The sequence below is a fragment of the Elgaria multicarinata genome, chromosome 1 (assembly GCF_023053635.1).
Source record: "Elgaria multicarinata webbii isolate HBS135686 ecotype San Diego chromosome 1, rElgMul1.1.pri, whole genome shotgun sequence".
In the NCBI taxonomy this organism is placed as follows: Eukaryota; Metazoa; Chordata; class Lepidosauria; order Squamata; family Anguidae; genus Elgaria; species Elgaria multicarinata.
In genome coordinates this window covers 22192408-22208968 of record NC_086171.1, presented here as the reverse complement: position 1 = coordinate 22208968, position 16561 = coordinate 22192408, and the positions used below count along the sequence as shown (strand labels likewise).

At 43.5% G+C, this 16561-nt stretch overlaps 1 protein-coding gene across 3 annotated transcripts; it reads left to right on the top strand.

Annotated features, from left to right (window-relative positions):
* The first annotated feature begins 4826 nt into the window (after positions 1-4826).
* On the top strand, positions 4827-15455 carry GGCT (gamma-glutamylcyclotransferase). 3 transcript variants are annotated; one of them, XM_063124788.1, is made up of 6 exons: positions 4838-4902; positions 7458-7547; positions 8764-8932; positions 9438-9583; positions 12130-12265; positions 15289-15455. In XM_063124788.1, exons 3-6 carry the CDS (start codon positions 8780-8782, stop codon positions 15433-15435), a joined length of 582 nt encoding a protein of 193 aa, XP_062980858.1. In that variant the 5' UTR covers positions 4838-4902; positions 7458-7547; positions 8764-8779; the 3' UTR covers positions 15436-15455. The 3 variants fall into 3 exon arrangements, with proteins under 3 accessions (XP_062980868.1, XP_062980858.1, XP_062980876.1); XM_063124798.1 differs by lacking the exon at positions 7458-7547 and having other exon boundaries at positions 4827-4902; XM_063124806.1 differs by lacking the exons at positions 4838-4902; positions 7458-7547 and adding an exon at positions 5417-5481.
* Positions 15456-16561: the final 1106 nt, after the last annotated feature.

The following is a 16561-nucleotide window of genomic DNA, read 5'->3' as shown; positions in this document are numbered from 1 at the left end:
AGTAAGTTAATTGTCAACTGGAAAACACTGGAATATACTAAGTGGCCAAATTGCAGCCAATTTACTCTGGCGTACTTTCAGAATTCAGTTGTCAATTGCCCCCTAAATGTATTACATCCACCAGCATCATCAAAGGCTTTTACAGAAGAAGAAGAAAAAGAAGAAGATTCAGCAATAGAATTCTATATTTATTCTAGATCTGCTCACGCAAGGTCTGCTGGCAGCCATCCTTAACTACAAACACCACATTAGCTTCTAATTACTGTATTATGGCTTGCAGTCTGTTTCAGTGCACCATTAGTGAGGCCTAAAGGAGCCTCTCAAAATTCAGACCCAGACTTGAAGGAAAATTCTGCAAAGAGCACTCACATATGGTCATTAACCTCTGGCTTGGCTGGATGCTTATAAGCAGCCTTAGCATAGTGATGGTCCAATAATAATGAATGAGGTACAAACCAGAGGATTGCACCACTGTAGATAAAGTAGCATCCTATTCTTTGCAATTGCAGCAGAGTCATTCAGTACAACTGTTATTAATCCCTGCAAAAAACACATGCCGCTATACTGCTCAAAGAGAGGGGGGGGAGAGGGAGAAGTACAACACAAATTCATTTGGGGATGATGTTGCTGTGCCAGTGCTTAGCCTACGATCCTCTCATCACTCAATACTATGAGAGGAATTGGCAATAGATCACTGAATTTCTGCTGTCAGGAGCTGTTAAAGGCACAGGTATCCTGCCAGAAAAAGTTGACAACGCTAATTGGCAGCAGATCAGCAACATGGAAGACCACCTGTCTTCACCCAATGCAGTGGTGTATTGACTTATTGAAATGAGGCCTTCAGGGGTGGTTTGTTGTAGTGGAACTAGTCAGCGCACCTTCTCTGTGATGGCACCTCACCTCTGGAATGCCATTCTTATTGAAGTTTGACTGGTACTGATGCTGCTATATTTTTGGCACCAAGTTAAAATGTACTTATTTGGCAAGACATTTTGATGTGGGGTGTAAGTTTAAGCTTATTCTGCTCGGTTTTTACACCTCTGATCTGTTTTTCATTGAAATGTTTTGTTCTATTGTATTACATTTGTAGATATTTCGTTTCTTTGTTGTTGTTGTTTGTTTTGCTGAATGCCCTCGTATCTTTGGATGAAAAGCATATTAAATATACTTGTAATAAATAAATTTTATCTGCCATTGATGTTCCATTTCTTTGTAACACAAACACTGCATTGAATATTAAGGTTGATATTAAGATTGACAGTTAAGAATGAAAAGTTGGTATGCACATTGAGGACGCAATACTATATCTCAAGTTCAAATATTGACTTACCCACAAATTCATTTTCAAAGTATAATGTGGTATAACATTTCCCTGGAAGACTGATATCCAAATTAAAGCTGTTGTACAACTTTGGGTGTGGGGACACACTTAAGTGGTAAAATCCATGGCTTATATTAGCAGTGTCAACCCTCTTTCGGCCTCAGGGCTGAATTTAATTTCAGACCAGCCACATTCCAGTGGTGGACAGGGGGCTGAAGGCAAAACAAGCAGGGCCAATATATAACAGCATATTTTAAAGCTTAAAGCTGTTACTACCATTAACTAAGCCTTGGGATTGCTGTCTTTTAGAATGGGAAAGAAGTGTGCAAAGGCCAAGAAACCACTCGAACAAATGTAGGGATGTGCTCCGCTTCGATTAGAAGCATAGAAGCAGAAGCGAATTGGCCTGCTCCGCCTTGCCCAGAGGTGGAGTAGAAGCGGACCGGGGACCCCTAGAAGCAAGGCGAAGAGAAGCGGCCATTTTCGGAGCGCTTCTCTTTCCGCAGACCGATCCGATCGCCATTTTGAAACATTTCGCCCATAGGATTGCATTGCAGAAAAGAAAAGGGGATAACTGTGTTGTTTTTGAAGCTATCTTTCTGAAACTTCTTGTGCTTAGAGAGTCATGGCTGGGGGTCATTTTGAGCCTACTCTCAGCTCTCTGCGTGGTGTGGTTCGCTTGCTAGAATTTTTAAAAAAGTAGGGTAAAGGCGGGGAAAAGATTACCTTTTTGATTGCTGAGAGGCAGAGTCAACTCCCAGTTATGATCACATGATCCCAAAATTGGAGGAGGGGATAGGCAAAACGGGTAACTTGGGATTCTGGGAACTTCTCTTTCTTAGTCTGAACGGACTTTTCCCAGAGTTTTTTTAAAACAGTAGCCCCACCAAATGCACAAACACAACCTGAAATCATATACTAAGCCAATAATAAGAAATAGAAACACAGCACTGCTACCCACCCTAACTTTGGGGAACAACTGAAAAGATGTGGTGCAAGGGGATGAGCTCCCCTAGGGCATGTGGACGTGCCCTTACTCTCTCCTGTACTTGGAGGGCCATCAGAGCCCTCCAAAGATGAGTTGAAGTGAGAGCTTTGCTTCTTAAAAGACTGGTTCTTAGACAGGACCAGTTAAATTGGCCGATGATTTCCCCTTTGGGCACGTCCACACACACCCCTATTACTGGTAAAAGACAGATATAGCCTTTTTTAAAAAAGTTCTTCTTGTTGTTTATTCAGCAAAACTGCTGCTTTTAATTCCACCCCTCCTTTGTTTATTTATTTATTTATTTATTCCATTTTATATGCATCACTGGCTTATCCTTGGCTCACTTCCTTACGCCCCCAGAAATGTCTGCTGCCTGCCTGCCTTCCCTCCCTCCTCCCCTGCCCGCCTCGCAGGGATGGTTTGTGTCTGGCTTTGACTCAGGGGAGAAGTCCTTCCTGTGCTCACTTAGAGTTTTGGAAGTTCCAAATCCGTTTTTCAAGTGTGGAAGAAGATTAATTTAGGTTGATCTCTACTCCCCAATTCATGGCATGTTGGGATTTCCTTTGAAATGGCCCCATTGAGCTGTCTGCAGGTTTAAGCCCCGCCAAAAATCAGGGGATGATGGGATTGCCTTGTACCTTGGCATGATTGTGGGTCTAGATGGCATCTGTGAGTGTGCCCACTTCCCTTTTTTTCTGTCCAAATGTCAGAGAACAGTCCACGTCTGCAAATGGGGTGCCCGATTTTCATAAATTCCCCCAAAATCAGGGGATGATGGGACTGCCTTGAGTCTGGGCGTGCATGTGTATCCCTGGATAACCTATCATGGTGGCGAGTTTGAGGTTTTTAATGTGCAAATTGACGGAGCTATCGAAAGGGGTGTGAATGGGGTGCCCGATTTTCATAAATTCCCCAAAAATCAGGGGATGATGGGACTGCCTTGAGTCTGGGCGTGCATGTGTATCCCTGGATAAGCTATCATGGTGCCAAGTTTGAGGTTTCTAACATGCAAATTGACGGAGCTATCGAAAGGGGTGTGAATGGGGTGCCCGATTTTCATAAATTCCCCAAAAATCAGGGGATGATGGGACTGCCTTGAGTCTTGGCGTGCATGTGTATCCCTGGATAAACTGTCATGGTGGTGAGTTTGAGGTTTCTAACGTGCAAATTGACGGAGCTATCGAAAGGGGTGTGAATGGGGTGCCTGATTTTCATAAATTCCCCCAAAATCAGGGGATGATGGGACTGCCTTGAGTCTGGGCGTGCATGTGTATACCTCCATGAGGTGTCATGGTGCCAAACTTGAGGTTTCTAACTTTAACAGAAAAAAAATTGTATACTTTTTTAACTTAATGCAAGCCTATGGGGGGGGGGAACGGAGCTCCGATCCGGATCCGGAGCTCCGCAGCGGAGCAGAGCGGACATAGGCGGAGCGGGCACGATCCGCAAATCGCAGATCTGGAAGAGAAGCGGAGCGGGGGGTCCATGCATACCCTAAATATTAATCAGAGGAAAGGGGTGGGGCCAGAGAAAGAGGCCCCCTGGGGAAGAGGCATGGCCACCTGGGGAATACCAGATTGGGGGCCCTGGAGAGGTGCATTTGGCTCACAGACCTGAAGTTCAACACCCATATTATATACAGAAGATTGTAGAATCAATCCCCAGAATCTTCCATTAACAAAATCTCGAGTAGCAGAGCTGGAAATAGCTTTTACCTGGGGTTTTAGAAAGCTAATGTTCATTAGATTCGTGTTGACAATGCTGGGCTGGATGGACCAGGATGAGGCTGCTCCATATGGTGTTGAAGACACCATTCTGTATCTCAGGTTTGAATCCCCAACCCATGAGTCCAATGGGACTTATTCCCAAGTGGGTACAGGATTGCATTTTAATGGAAGTCAGAAAGATTTTGAACAGGGGTGGAACCAGGTACTTTTAGACCTTATTTTTAATGATTTTACGATAGGCTTTCTAGTCGGCCATATGTATTGCTTCAGTTGTGATGTTATGCAGCTAATATTTATTTATTAATTATATTTTAATCCACCCAATAACCATCATTCTCTGGAAGATTACAAATAGTTAAGCATACAATGCTATACCTGTTTAGACAGAAAGGAGTCCTACAACTCCCAGCATGCTCCAGCCAGCATAGGTGGCTAGGGCATGCTGGGAGTTGTAGGCTCCCCCCCCCTCCGTCAAACCTAACCGGTATAAAATGGAGTCTGCTTCCACCAGCTTTATCACCTATCACTCTCTCTAGGTAGTTATTTAGTGGGTTCCTAGCTGCACCACCACTGGTTTAGAACACTTTCCACGAAGGAAAGGGTAAACATATTGTGGGCCGAAACGGTGTTTCCCAAAGTGTTGTGGCGATCCAGGAAAGCTACAAAACGCCTTCACCTCACTCTTCCCCCTAAGCGGCAGTGGGAAGGACGTTCCAAGGCTTCACAGCCAATCAGAAGTGGCGGCGAAGACAGCTGCGGAGTGCTCAGCCAATGGGCACCGCCGTCGCGCACACTGCCGGTTGTTCTCGGGTGCGAAGTCGCTGGCTGGTCGGCTGCACAAACGAGAAAGGAGCAAGGGAGAGCAGGTCAGGATAGGGTGAGGGGGTCGCTCGGGGTCTGCTTGGGCACGGCCCCTGCAGGTGACCGTGGCTCCAGGGGTCCCGGGCACAGTATCTCTTGCAGGGTGATACTGCTTGCTTTGGGAAGGATCAAGTGGTCTGGACGTGGGGGGTTGGGGTATCTGTGTGCTAGAAATGGGAGGGCTTGAAATAGGGTGACCATATGAAAAGGAGTACAGGGCTCCTGTATCTTTAACAGTTGTATTGAAAGGGAAATTTATGCAGGTGTCATTTGTATATATGGTGAAATTTCCTCTTTATCACAAAAGTTAAAGCTGCAGGTGCCCTGCCCTCTTTTGTATCTGGTCACCCTAGTATAGATCCTGCACTTTAACTGTTGTGATGAAGAGGGAATTTCATCAGGTTCTCCATATATACAAATGACACCTGCTGAAATTCCTTTTTCTATGCAACTGTTAAAGATACAGGAGCCCTGTACTCCTTTTCATATGGTCACCCTACTTGAAACAATGGGTCACCCTCTAAATGAAAAGCCTGTTGTAGGCTGGGGCCTCGGGAGTAGGGGGAGAGAGTCTAAAGCAGAAGGTACGTCATAATAATGATGAGCTGATGCAGCCTTCCTCAACCTTGTGCCCTCCCAAAGTTTTGGACTGCAATCCCCAGCATCCCCTGTCTGGGGACGCTGGGAGTTGTAGTGCAGCACATCTGGAGGGCACCAGGTTGGGGGGACGACAAATTATGTGTACATACATGCACTGAATCAAAGCACAGTGCTTATGTAACAGAATTTGCAATGTCTAGAAATAGAAAATGAAAGCTGTGTAGTGAAACTGAAGGTTTCTCTTTCCTTATTCTAGGGCAATTGCTCTGATGTCCTCCTTGTGGGCTTCTCATGGGTTGGGAAGCAGGATGCTGGACTAGATGGGCTTTGGGTCTGATGCAGCAGGGTGTTTCTTGTGTTCGTTACAAGTGAAGGCCGTGAGATAGTTCTTCTTAAAGATGCTGTGCAAGCTGGCTCTCCTTGCCTCATTTTTTTCATGAGCGGTTGAGTGACCTAATGCATCTAGGGCATCTCCAGACTCAGATAGTTGACATTTTATGCCTGATTGCACGTCATGCATCTTTCCCAAAAGGGACCCTGGGAAATGTAGTTTGCTGGTGATTTGTGAAAGCATCCTTACACAACAGGGTGCCCAACAGTTGGTTTAGACTACATCTCCCAGCATTCCTGATTAATGGCAATGCTGGCTGGGGCTGATGGGAGTTGAAGTCCAACACCATCTGGAGAGCACTAGGTTGGAGAAGGCTGCTTTATTGGTATCCCTAGCCCATTCACCAAAGTCTTGTTTCAGCATTGCGGCAGCTGAGTGAATTTGGAAGTGTGAGGCATAGACATGCTCTTAGGTTCATCGTTTTGCCAGCATAATCACTGCTTTTGCAAATATCTATTTGAATGAAAACTTAGTTTAAAATGCTTTAGCTGTGAGGCTGAGGTAGAAAAAATGGGAGCGATATCCACCTTTGCCTCTGAAATCAAACTGGATTAAATCTGACTTGGAAGCAACTCTTTGGGCCAGTTTACATAACGGCTCTCTTTTTTCACCTTAGCACTGATGCATGCTGGAAATGTCCCTACAAAAGTCAGGGACTTGAGCTTGTCCAGATAACCCCTTCTCTCCATATCAGTAGCAGGCAGGCTGTTGTGCAGTCAATAGAGATGATACTGGCAGTGCCTTCCTGTCATATTGGTTGGTGTCTCTAGCTGATGCCCCGAGGGCATGTGGGCAGATGTATTTGGGTATGCTGTATGGCATGCGTTTCCAAATCACGTGAGGTACTGGTTCCTCTCTATTCGGCCCTGGTTAGGCCTCATCTAGAGTATTGTGTCCAGTTCTGGGCTCCACAATTCAAGAAGGACGCAGACAAGCTGGAGCGTGTTCAGAAGAGGGCAACCAGGATGATCAGAGGTCTAGAAACAAAGCCCTATGAAGAGAGACTGAAAGAACTGGGCATGTTTAGCCTGGAGAAGAGAAGATTGAGGGGAGACATGATAGCACTCTTCAAATACTTAAAAGGTTGTCACACAGAGGAGGGCCAGGATCTCTTCTCGATCCTCCCAGAGTGCAGGACACGGAATAACGGGCTCAAGTTAAAGGAAGCCAGATTCCGGCTGGACATCAGGAAAAACTTCCTAACTGTTAGAGCAGTGCGACGGTGGAATCAGTTACCTAGGGAGGTTGTGGGCTCTCCCACACTAGAGGCCTTCAAGAGGCAGCTGGACAACCATCTGTCAGGGATGCTTTAGGGTGGATTCCTGCATTGAGCAGGGGGTTGGACTCGATGGCCTTGTAGGCCCCTTCCAACTCTGCTATTCTATGATTCTATGAAATAATTACTTGGCCCAAAACAATGGCTTCTTTGTTGGGGTGCACATTTCACCCTGGAGTGAGCATCCTAGAACTGTGTCTTGAGCAGCTTTGAGCCTAGCATTGCAGACTCCCACGTCTGTAGCTCTGTTGTATCTATCTGCAAAACAAAATCTCCTTTTCACATTGTTTTAGATTTTGCAAAACATTTTCCTAAGCTGCTGCTCAGTGATGAGGGGAAAGGGGTGGCACCTTCCATGAGCAGAGCCCTTCTGTCTACATAAGGTGGGTCCTAGAGGCACCCCTTGGAAGATGGTGCATTATTACACTTACAGGCCGCTTGTCTGTGGCTATCATACTCTTCTGCCTAATTTTGGCAGAATTTACTTCAGTCTGCCAAAATTAGGCTGACAAGTGTTACCCAGTGGACCTTCTCTTCTGGTGCTCCCAGATTGTGGAATTGCCTGCCGGAGGAGACTTGTCAACAGTGGTTTAGCATTTAAGAAAGCTATAAAGACTGATCTATTCTGGCAGGCCTATCCAGTGGAATTTTAGGATGTTTTTAGAATGTTTTAAAAATGTATACTATGTTTTTAATTCAGTTTTATGTATTTTATACTTATTGTTGTTCTCCACCTCGATCCAAACAAAGAGGCGGGTAAGAAATAATAATAATAATAATAATAATAATAATAATAATAATAATAATACGCCAGAGGTGCATAACCTTTCAGCTTGAAGGCCGAATTCCATTTCGGAGAAGCTTTCAGATGCTGCATCCCAGTGGTGGGTGGGGCTGAGGGCAAAAGGGGTGGGACCCAAAATACCAGCTTATTTTAGTGGAAAGCTCTTACAGCTAGGAACTAAGCCTTAGAGGAGGCATCTCAACTTTTTAGAATAGGGGGGAAATGCACAAAAGCTGGGAAACCACCAAATGAAGTGGGGTGGGGCCAGGGGAAGGAGATGTGGCTCTCTAGGACCCCAGGAGGGCTGTATTTGGCCCCCAGGCCTGAGGTTCTACACCTCTGCTATGCACACTTCCTTAGGTGTATGCTCTGTTGAAAACAGTGGGACTTATGTTTGTGTAAATATACATAGGTTTGTGTCAGAGTCCCTAAAACTGGGGCCTTCCTCAACCTGGGCCCATTCAGATGTTTTGGACTTCAACTCCCATCAGCCCCAGCCAGCATGGCCAATGGTAGGGAATACTGAGCGTTGTAGTCCAAAACATCTGGAGGACACCAGCTTGGGGAATTCTGCACTAAGAGGTTTGAGTCAGGAGCTTCTACCCCTTCACATTCCCACCAGCTATACTTCCGCCATTAACATCTTGCTGTTAGCTGAAACAAAGCCTATAAAAGAGCAGCAGAATAATATGGGAAAATATTGTTTATTTGAAACTGCTGTAGTTTTCTGGAACATCAGCAAACACTATTTTTTATTTTTATTTTTACTAATAAACAAACATCTGTCTCCTTTTTCTTTTTCTTTTTTTAAACAGGGCTTATTTTTAGTAGATGGAAACCTTCAAGAGATGTACCGGATTGGGTAGTAACCAAATCTGCAGGAATGAAACTTTCCTTTATTTTGCCTATGGTAGTAACTTGTTGCGGGAGAGGATACTATTAAAAAACCCATCTGTGGTTTTTCTTACCCTGGCGCACTTACTGGTTGGTACTGCATTTGACTCTCTCTTGATTTTTCTGTATGTCAAAGAAACTTGTTCTCTACTTATGTGACTACTGCAAACAGGAGATGTGTTGTACAACCATCTTTTTCCTTTCGTTGAGTTTCCTGCTGTGATTATTTTTACAGTGAAAGTAGTAAACAAGGTAAAGTCTTTGTTTGGTGATTTAAAGCCAAGTATTTCGACCACTATACAACCAAGTCGCTGTGCGGATGTTATCAGCATTCAAAATATGGGCTTTTGATCAGCTTTCAGATCTTGACAATATGGCTCATCTCAGCTGAAACTGTAGTCTATGTGTTTCCTCTTTCTTGCTCTTAACTCATTATTACAGTTTGAAGTCTGTTTGTGAATGGAATTTTAAATTAGGCATATGATTAAAGTAACTTTTTCCTCCTGTTTTGCTGACTTTGTTTCAATGAATTACATGATGTTAAAACTAGAAGCATATAAATGAAGAATGATCATTTTTCTCATTTAATTCACAGGATTATAAGCTTGCTTTTGGCTCTCATCAAGGCAAACCAAGCTCTCAGTGGCATGGAAGCACAGCTACTATTGTTTATACTCCTGGTGATGAAGTGTGGGGGGTAGTATGGAAAATAAACTCCAATGATTTATATTCTCTGGATAGGTGGGTGACTTACAGTTCTACAGTCTTTTGTCAATTTGCTAATGAGCCACACATGGTTAAGATCTTGTTCTGGAAATGTTGTACATTGATTCTTTTCCAAAGCCATTGCCAAACTAAGCATGAACATTAAATTATTTCTGCATAGGAAGAAATGTGTCACTGATATGAGGTGATAACTTTAATTTGTTAAACTTAATTTATAGAATAGAGGCTGTATGGCTTTTTTTTAAAAAGACAAATCTTGCCAAATGTACTAATTACCAAAGCCACTTGTCTTTTCTCAATAGAAACAGAGCTTAATTTGCAGAGCCTGATTTAATTTCAGAAACCAGAATTTCGTCATTGATTCTAGCAGCAGGAGGAATTGACAGGGAACCACAGAAAAAGGAATTTTGCTTCTGTAATAAGTATTCAGATTAACCGTATGCATGTTTACTCAGTGGTAAGCCCCACTCATAAATGGGATATACTCCTAAGTAAGGGTTGGAGCCAGAATCTGCCTTCCAGGAGAGGATGGGACCTTCTGCAAGCTCCAGTATTCGAGGCAGTAAGCCTGTGTGCACCAGTTGCTGGGGAACATGGGTAGGAGGGTGCTGTTGCACCATGTCCTGCTTGTTCATCCCTGGCCGGTGGCTGGTTGGCCACTGTGTGAACAGAGTGCTGCACTAGATGGACCCTTGGTCTGATCCTGCAGGGCTCTTCTTACGTTCTTATGTTCGTAAGCAACTCACGGAAGGTCCCTATTTTGTGGGATCCCTCCCTCTCCCCACACCATGGATCACCCCACTCAGCAGGGGCTCTTGTTTCTCTGTGTAACATTTCCAGGGGGCTGGAGGAGCTGCTGTTGGAAGGATTGGCAGGGAAATCCACACCCATTGATCCAGCATAAATCTCAATCCAACCCCAAGTGTGTATAGGATTACACTGTAAAGATGCTTCAAATGCCACCCCGATGAACAGCAGTAGTAGGCAAAAAGGAATGGCTTTTTAAAAGGGGAGCTCCCTTTGCAAAGGTTTTGAGCTGCCATCCCTGTTTGGCACATGGTAGTGCTATCTTGTGCTAATACAGTCGGTCTTTGTAGTAGAAACAGTCAGAACAGGAATCCCAGGAGGGTGACGGGATGAGATTCCTTAGTTATGGTTATTTGTACTGTCGTAAGTGTTAAAACTTAATTATATTGCAGATTATTCTGCATGAGTGTACTTACAGATGTGGTCGTGGTTCTGAGTCCGTATTCTGAGAAATGGCTTAAGGCAGGAATTTAGAAGCTCTTGGGAGCTACTATCCAGTGTTGGGCTGGGCCAAAGGCAACAGGGGCAAGGCCAAAACCCAAATCTGTGAGGATGTTTTAGCTTAAAGGTCTTAAAGTGCCAGTAACAAAGCCTTAGGAGAGGCATTTTAAGCTTTTAGAATGGGGAAAAATGCAGAAGAGGTAGGAAACCACCAAATGATTGGTGGTTGGGGAAAGAGGGTGGGGGCAAGGAATGTGGTTTCCTGGGAAACCCTGAAAAGCCACATTGGCACCCCTGGCCTTTATACGTGTGTCACAGATCTTGAATATATGCTGGGATATATGCTAGCAAATAACTTGGGATGTGTTTGGCTGGACCAGAAACAACACGAAAGGAAGTGAAAGGTCTGCAGGAGATGGTAGTTCCTCCTTTTGGCAAGGGTGGTTTTGGTACTGACCGCCGTCTTGTGACTCACTTCTTGGAATGACTGATAACACAAACTCAGTTCTGGGTGTAGGGGGGTCATCTCTTTCACAGGGATCTGTGCTGCCTGTATGCAGTTAGTATGATTCTAGACCAGCCTTTCCTTTCCTGGGGCCCTCCACATGGGTTGGGCTACAACTCCTACCATCCTTGGGGAATGATGGGAGTTGTAGTTCAACCCATCTGGAGGGCACTGGGTTGGGGAAGGCTAGTCTAGGCCTTCAGAGACTATACAGACATGGTGCTATTCCCGACCCTATTCAAACAGGAGGTGCAGGAATGCAGAAGGGTTATTATGTGGCAGTCAGGCGTACTCTGTAAAACGCCTCGTAACTTTATGCCTCTCTTTTCTGTTCCTATTTCTAGATGAGTACTAAATTTTGTAACCAGCAGCTGAAAAAGTGCTGTCTGTATGCAGCCTTACATGCACACATTTGGACATTACTGAGTTTCAAAGCCATTGGAAAGGATTCTCTTTCATTTATTTATTTACGGCAGCCTTCCCCATCCTGGTGCCCTCCAGATGCTTTGGACTAAAACTCCCAGCATTGCTGAACTTTGGTCATGCTGGCTGGGGCTGATGGGAACTGAAGTCCAAAACATCTGGAGGGCACCAGGTTGGGGAAACCTGAATTACACTCTGGTATCGTATGGTGCCTTGCTAAATAGCCCCTTAGGACTCAATCCTATGTATGTTGAGAATGAAAAAAGTACTTCAACCCCTAGCATTCCTAAGCTAGCCATAGGATTGTACCCTTAAAGAACTAACTTATTACATTTGCTCTTATGTTAGCAATTTGATGTGCAAGGTATTTCTTACATTGTTTCAGACAAGAGGGAGTTGAAGATGGTCTTTATGTCCCAATAGAAGTTAGTGTTCAAACGCAAGAAGGGAAAGTATTTAAGTGTCGAAGTTACCAAATGAACGACTACATCTATGGTCTTCCTTCCCCTCAGTATAAAAAGGTAGGATTCCTTTGTGATTCTGAAATGATTATGAGCTGATGAGGGAAATTGTGTTCTTAACCTATAAACAAGTTATAGCCGGGTATAAGTTCCATGAGGAGGAACCAAGGAACCATGTAACTCCTTGCACATAAAAGTTAAACAAATCCCATCTTCCTCTAGATGGTTGATTAAGTTGTTGCAAAAATAGTACTGCAGCTAACTGAATTTAGAGAGCCCTTCATTTATGACATAATCATCAGAGGTGTGTGCGTATATGCAGACGTATACTTAAAATTATGTAAAGGTATTGTTATAAGTGTTGTCTGAAGCAATAAAGATCTTGCCTTGACATAGTAAATTCAGCTTTGGCTCTGTAATTCAGGTTTTGCTAAGCAAGGTTATTTCCTTATAGAATTCATAGAAACCTCCACCATGTTGTTTTATTAGTCCTTTGAGTGTGTGTGTGTGTGTCCCCTCAGTCCCCTGGCCTCTCTCACATGGTGTATGTGGGTGTACTTGCGTGGTTGAAATTGGGGGAAACTGCTTGGCTGGGAATCAAATTAGACATTGGCTCAGGCCTGCTGAGTCAGGCCAGCAGCTTGCATCATGTTGGGCTTGTGGCTAGGCAGTAGCCACTTCCTTTTGATAGGGAAGGGGTGTAGCTCAGTGGTTAGAGCACATGCTTTGCATGCAGAAGGTCCCAGGTTTAATCCCTGGCATCTCTAGGCAGGGCTGGAGAAAGCCCTGCCTGAAACTCCAGAGAACTGCTGCCAGTCAGTGTTGACAATACTGGGCTAGATGGGCCAATGGTCTGGCTGATTACAGTGCAGCTTCTGGTGTTCCTATGATATGGCTTTGGTGTCATGAATGGAGGTGAAAGCTCTTCTGGTAACATCTTACAAGTATTGGGTGATGGACTCTTTTGTGTCATGTTTTTTAGATTGTAAGCCTATGGCTTACAAAATATTTTTGTAAGCCGCCTTGAGAGCCTTTTTGGCTAAAGGGTGAGATAAAGATGCTTAAATAAATAAATACTCTTGCCCTCAGCTTACACTATAGTATCATGATCAGATTCCACAATCCCACTCCTATAAGATTAGATTTAGCTTAGATTTTAACCTCCTGAGCTGGTCCCATCTGGAATTCATATCTTTGCCCAGCAACTAGTAGCATTAGTAGTAATAATAAGCAGCTCTGGATCTATAGGAGTTTATAGGGCTTTTGGGAGGTTTTGTTGCCCAGGGCTGAAGGGGAAAGTGGGAAGGATGTGGTGTAATATAGTTTATTTATTTATTTATTATATTTTTATACCGCCCAATAGCCGAAGCTCTCTGGGCGGTTCACAAAAATTAAAACCATAAAGAGCATAAAAACAACCAACAATTTAAAAACACTAATACAAAATACAATATAAAAAGCAGGATTAAAACCAAAGAGCAAAAATTGATATAGGTTAAAATATGGAATTAAAACAGCAAAGTTTAAATTTAAGTTAAATTAAGTGTTAAAATACTGAGAAAATAAAAAAGTTTTCAGCTGGCGACGAAAGGAGTACACTGTAGGCGCCAAGCAAACCTCTCTGGGAAGCTCATTCCACAGCCGGGGTGCCACAGCAGAGAAAGCCCTCCTCCTAGTAGCCACCTGCCTCACTTCCTTTGGCAGGGGCTCGTGGAGAAGGACCCCTGTGGATGATCTTAAGGTCCGGGCATGCACATATGGGAGGAGGCTTGGGAGCACCAGTTTCTTTTTTCCGGTAGGTCAGCTCCTGTAGATCCTCTCTGCTTACAGCGGAGTCATTATTATTAATGGAATGGTAGATCTTCCTGTCTCAGGCAGGGCCCAGTCTGCAGTGAAGAAGATAAGAAGTTCAACAACCTCTCCTCTTCTTTCCTTTGTTTCTCCACTCCTGGTTTTCTCCTCAAGGGAACAGGAGTGAGGGGTGGCATCCCAGTACTTCTGGAGATTATCCACCATTGATACTAACACTCTCTCTGCGGATATGTTCAAAACATAGAACAAGCCGAACCTGCAGAACCTGTGAGATCTGTTAAGGCGCCAAATGTTGGTAATGTTACTGCGTGTCTGGAATAGTTTTACAGAGACTTAATTGCACAGGCAGCCGATAATATAGTAGTATTTTTCATCCACTGCATCATGTTGAGACTGTTATCAGAAGAAAACCTGTTATGTTCCTGATTCATGCATTTTTGCTCTCCAAATTTTACAGATTAAAGTAAGAGAATGGCTCTAGTATCCCATAGCAAATGCAGACATTGGACAAGGTTATGTTTCCGTTTCTTACTGGTGATTCACCTATCCCCCCCGCCCCACTACTATATAATATAATATAGAATAGACTGTTCACATCACACTGTTTTCAGTGCTCACAGACTGTTGCTTTACCAAGCAGAGGGCATCTTTTATAGGACCCCAATTGTTGGTATTGTGTGTGACCCTCAGATCCTGTGATTGCACTTCACGATTTTGCTAGTATGTGTGAGTTTTTGAAGATTTTTAAAACAAATTTTTAGTATAGAGTTGTATTCAGAGTTATACAGATGGTTCTGCTCATGCCATGTGACTTTCCTCCCTCTTCTCCACATCGCAGGCCACTGGATCTCATGAAGAGCCTTTCCTGGGATCAAGAAAGGCTTGGGATGTGGTAGAAGAGAGGAACTGGCAAAGGCAGCTTGAGAGAGCTAATGCCAACCCCTCTTTCCTGACATGACTTTGGTGGGAAGGCTGGTGTGCCCATGGCATGTCCATCACAGAGAGATAAATGTTCTATTGTCTTCTCAATTGAGTCAGTTCACACAATCAGTTGCCAGTCATCCAGTATACAGAAATCAAGTGGTATATGGATGTGTGTGTGTGTGTGTGTGTGTGTGTGTGTGTGTGTATATATATATATATATATATATATATATATATATATATATATATGCCCTTGCCCTAATGTACTTCCTTCATCCCTTTTTCCAGATTGTGTAAATACTTGGAATCTAACGATGGCATTTTAAATCCCATTTCTGTTCCTGCAGGTCATCTGTATGGGTGCAAAGCAGAATGGTTTGCCAGTGGACTATCAGGAGAAATTAGACTCTATAGAGACTAACAGCTACGCCGGAACTGTGCCAGTGTTTGAAGAAATTGAAGCTGCTCTCAATGCATCTGGGAAAACAAAATAATAAAGAACCATCTTAGAATAGCTTGTGTTTGTTTCTCTTGATCATCTTCTTATTAAAGATATATTTGAATACTAAATATATTTTAACAAGAGGGCAAAATAACTTATCCTTGATAAGATGAGATTTAAGAATGTCCTTGGTTAGTAATACGCTCCTGCAAAATGTATTGTATTTATTCCAGGTTTTTCTGTTTCTTCTGCTATAATTTATGCATCCAAGGCAGAATGATGACGATTCACACATTTTGCCTTAATTTGAGCTGTTGTAAACACTTAAAATCTGTCATTGAAAAATAGCACATGAAGCTAATGCTGTATACTTACTGGGTCTTGGTAAGAACATTCCTTTGGGTAGCTGTAATTGGGGGGGGGTGTATTCCTTTATCATGGCCATTGTCTCAAGTGCCTGCCTTTACCATTAACCCACCCACCCCATTGTTATTTTTTTGTCTAAAAGTAATCATTCTTTTCACTAGACATATTTCAAGTACTAATTGGCTTCTGGCAGGTATTCTGGCAGCACCAAGTAGTTTATGATCCCATGGAAATCTCTGAATCCCCTCCCTCAAACTGTACATCTCATCAAAGATGTTGATATCAAAGAGAGCTTCAGCTATTTGGCAGTATAGAAATATAATAAATAGCACTGTGCAAATTCATGTTTAGAATTTTCAGGAAAAGGTAATTCAAAAATGGAAAGAGGAGAGCTATTTAGTTTGATTAAAATTTTGTGACTGACTAAAGTGGTGCCCTGATTAATTGGGCAGATCATTTTTTTTAATGTGGTTTATTTTTTAAAATTATTTTTAAACACCCGCAGGGGGTAAGCAGCACCCTAAAAGAGGCGTTCCCCCATCTCTGCTCATTCATCCCTGGCCGATGGCTGGTTGGTCACTCTGGGAACAGACTGCTGGACTAGATGCACCCTTGGTCTGATCCAGCATCAGGGCACTTCTTATATTCTTATCTCCATGTTGTGTGAGAGAATGCCTCCTCCTATAGTGCATATACATCATTAAATACGAAGGATTCGACCCTTATTTAGGTTTGTGGAGCTGGGCTGCAAAGCCAGACTTCCTCATTCCCTCTGCTGTATTAAACCTTCTCCAGCCCCTTGAAAATGCCCT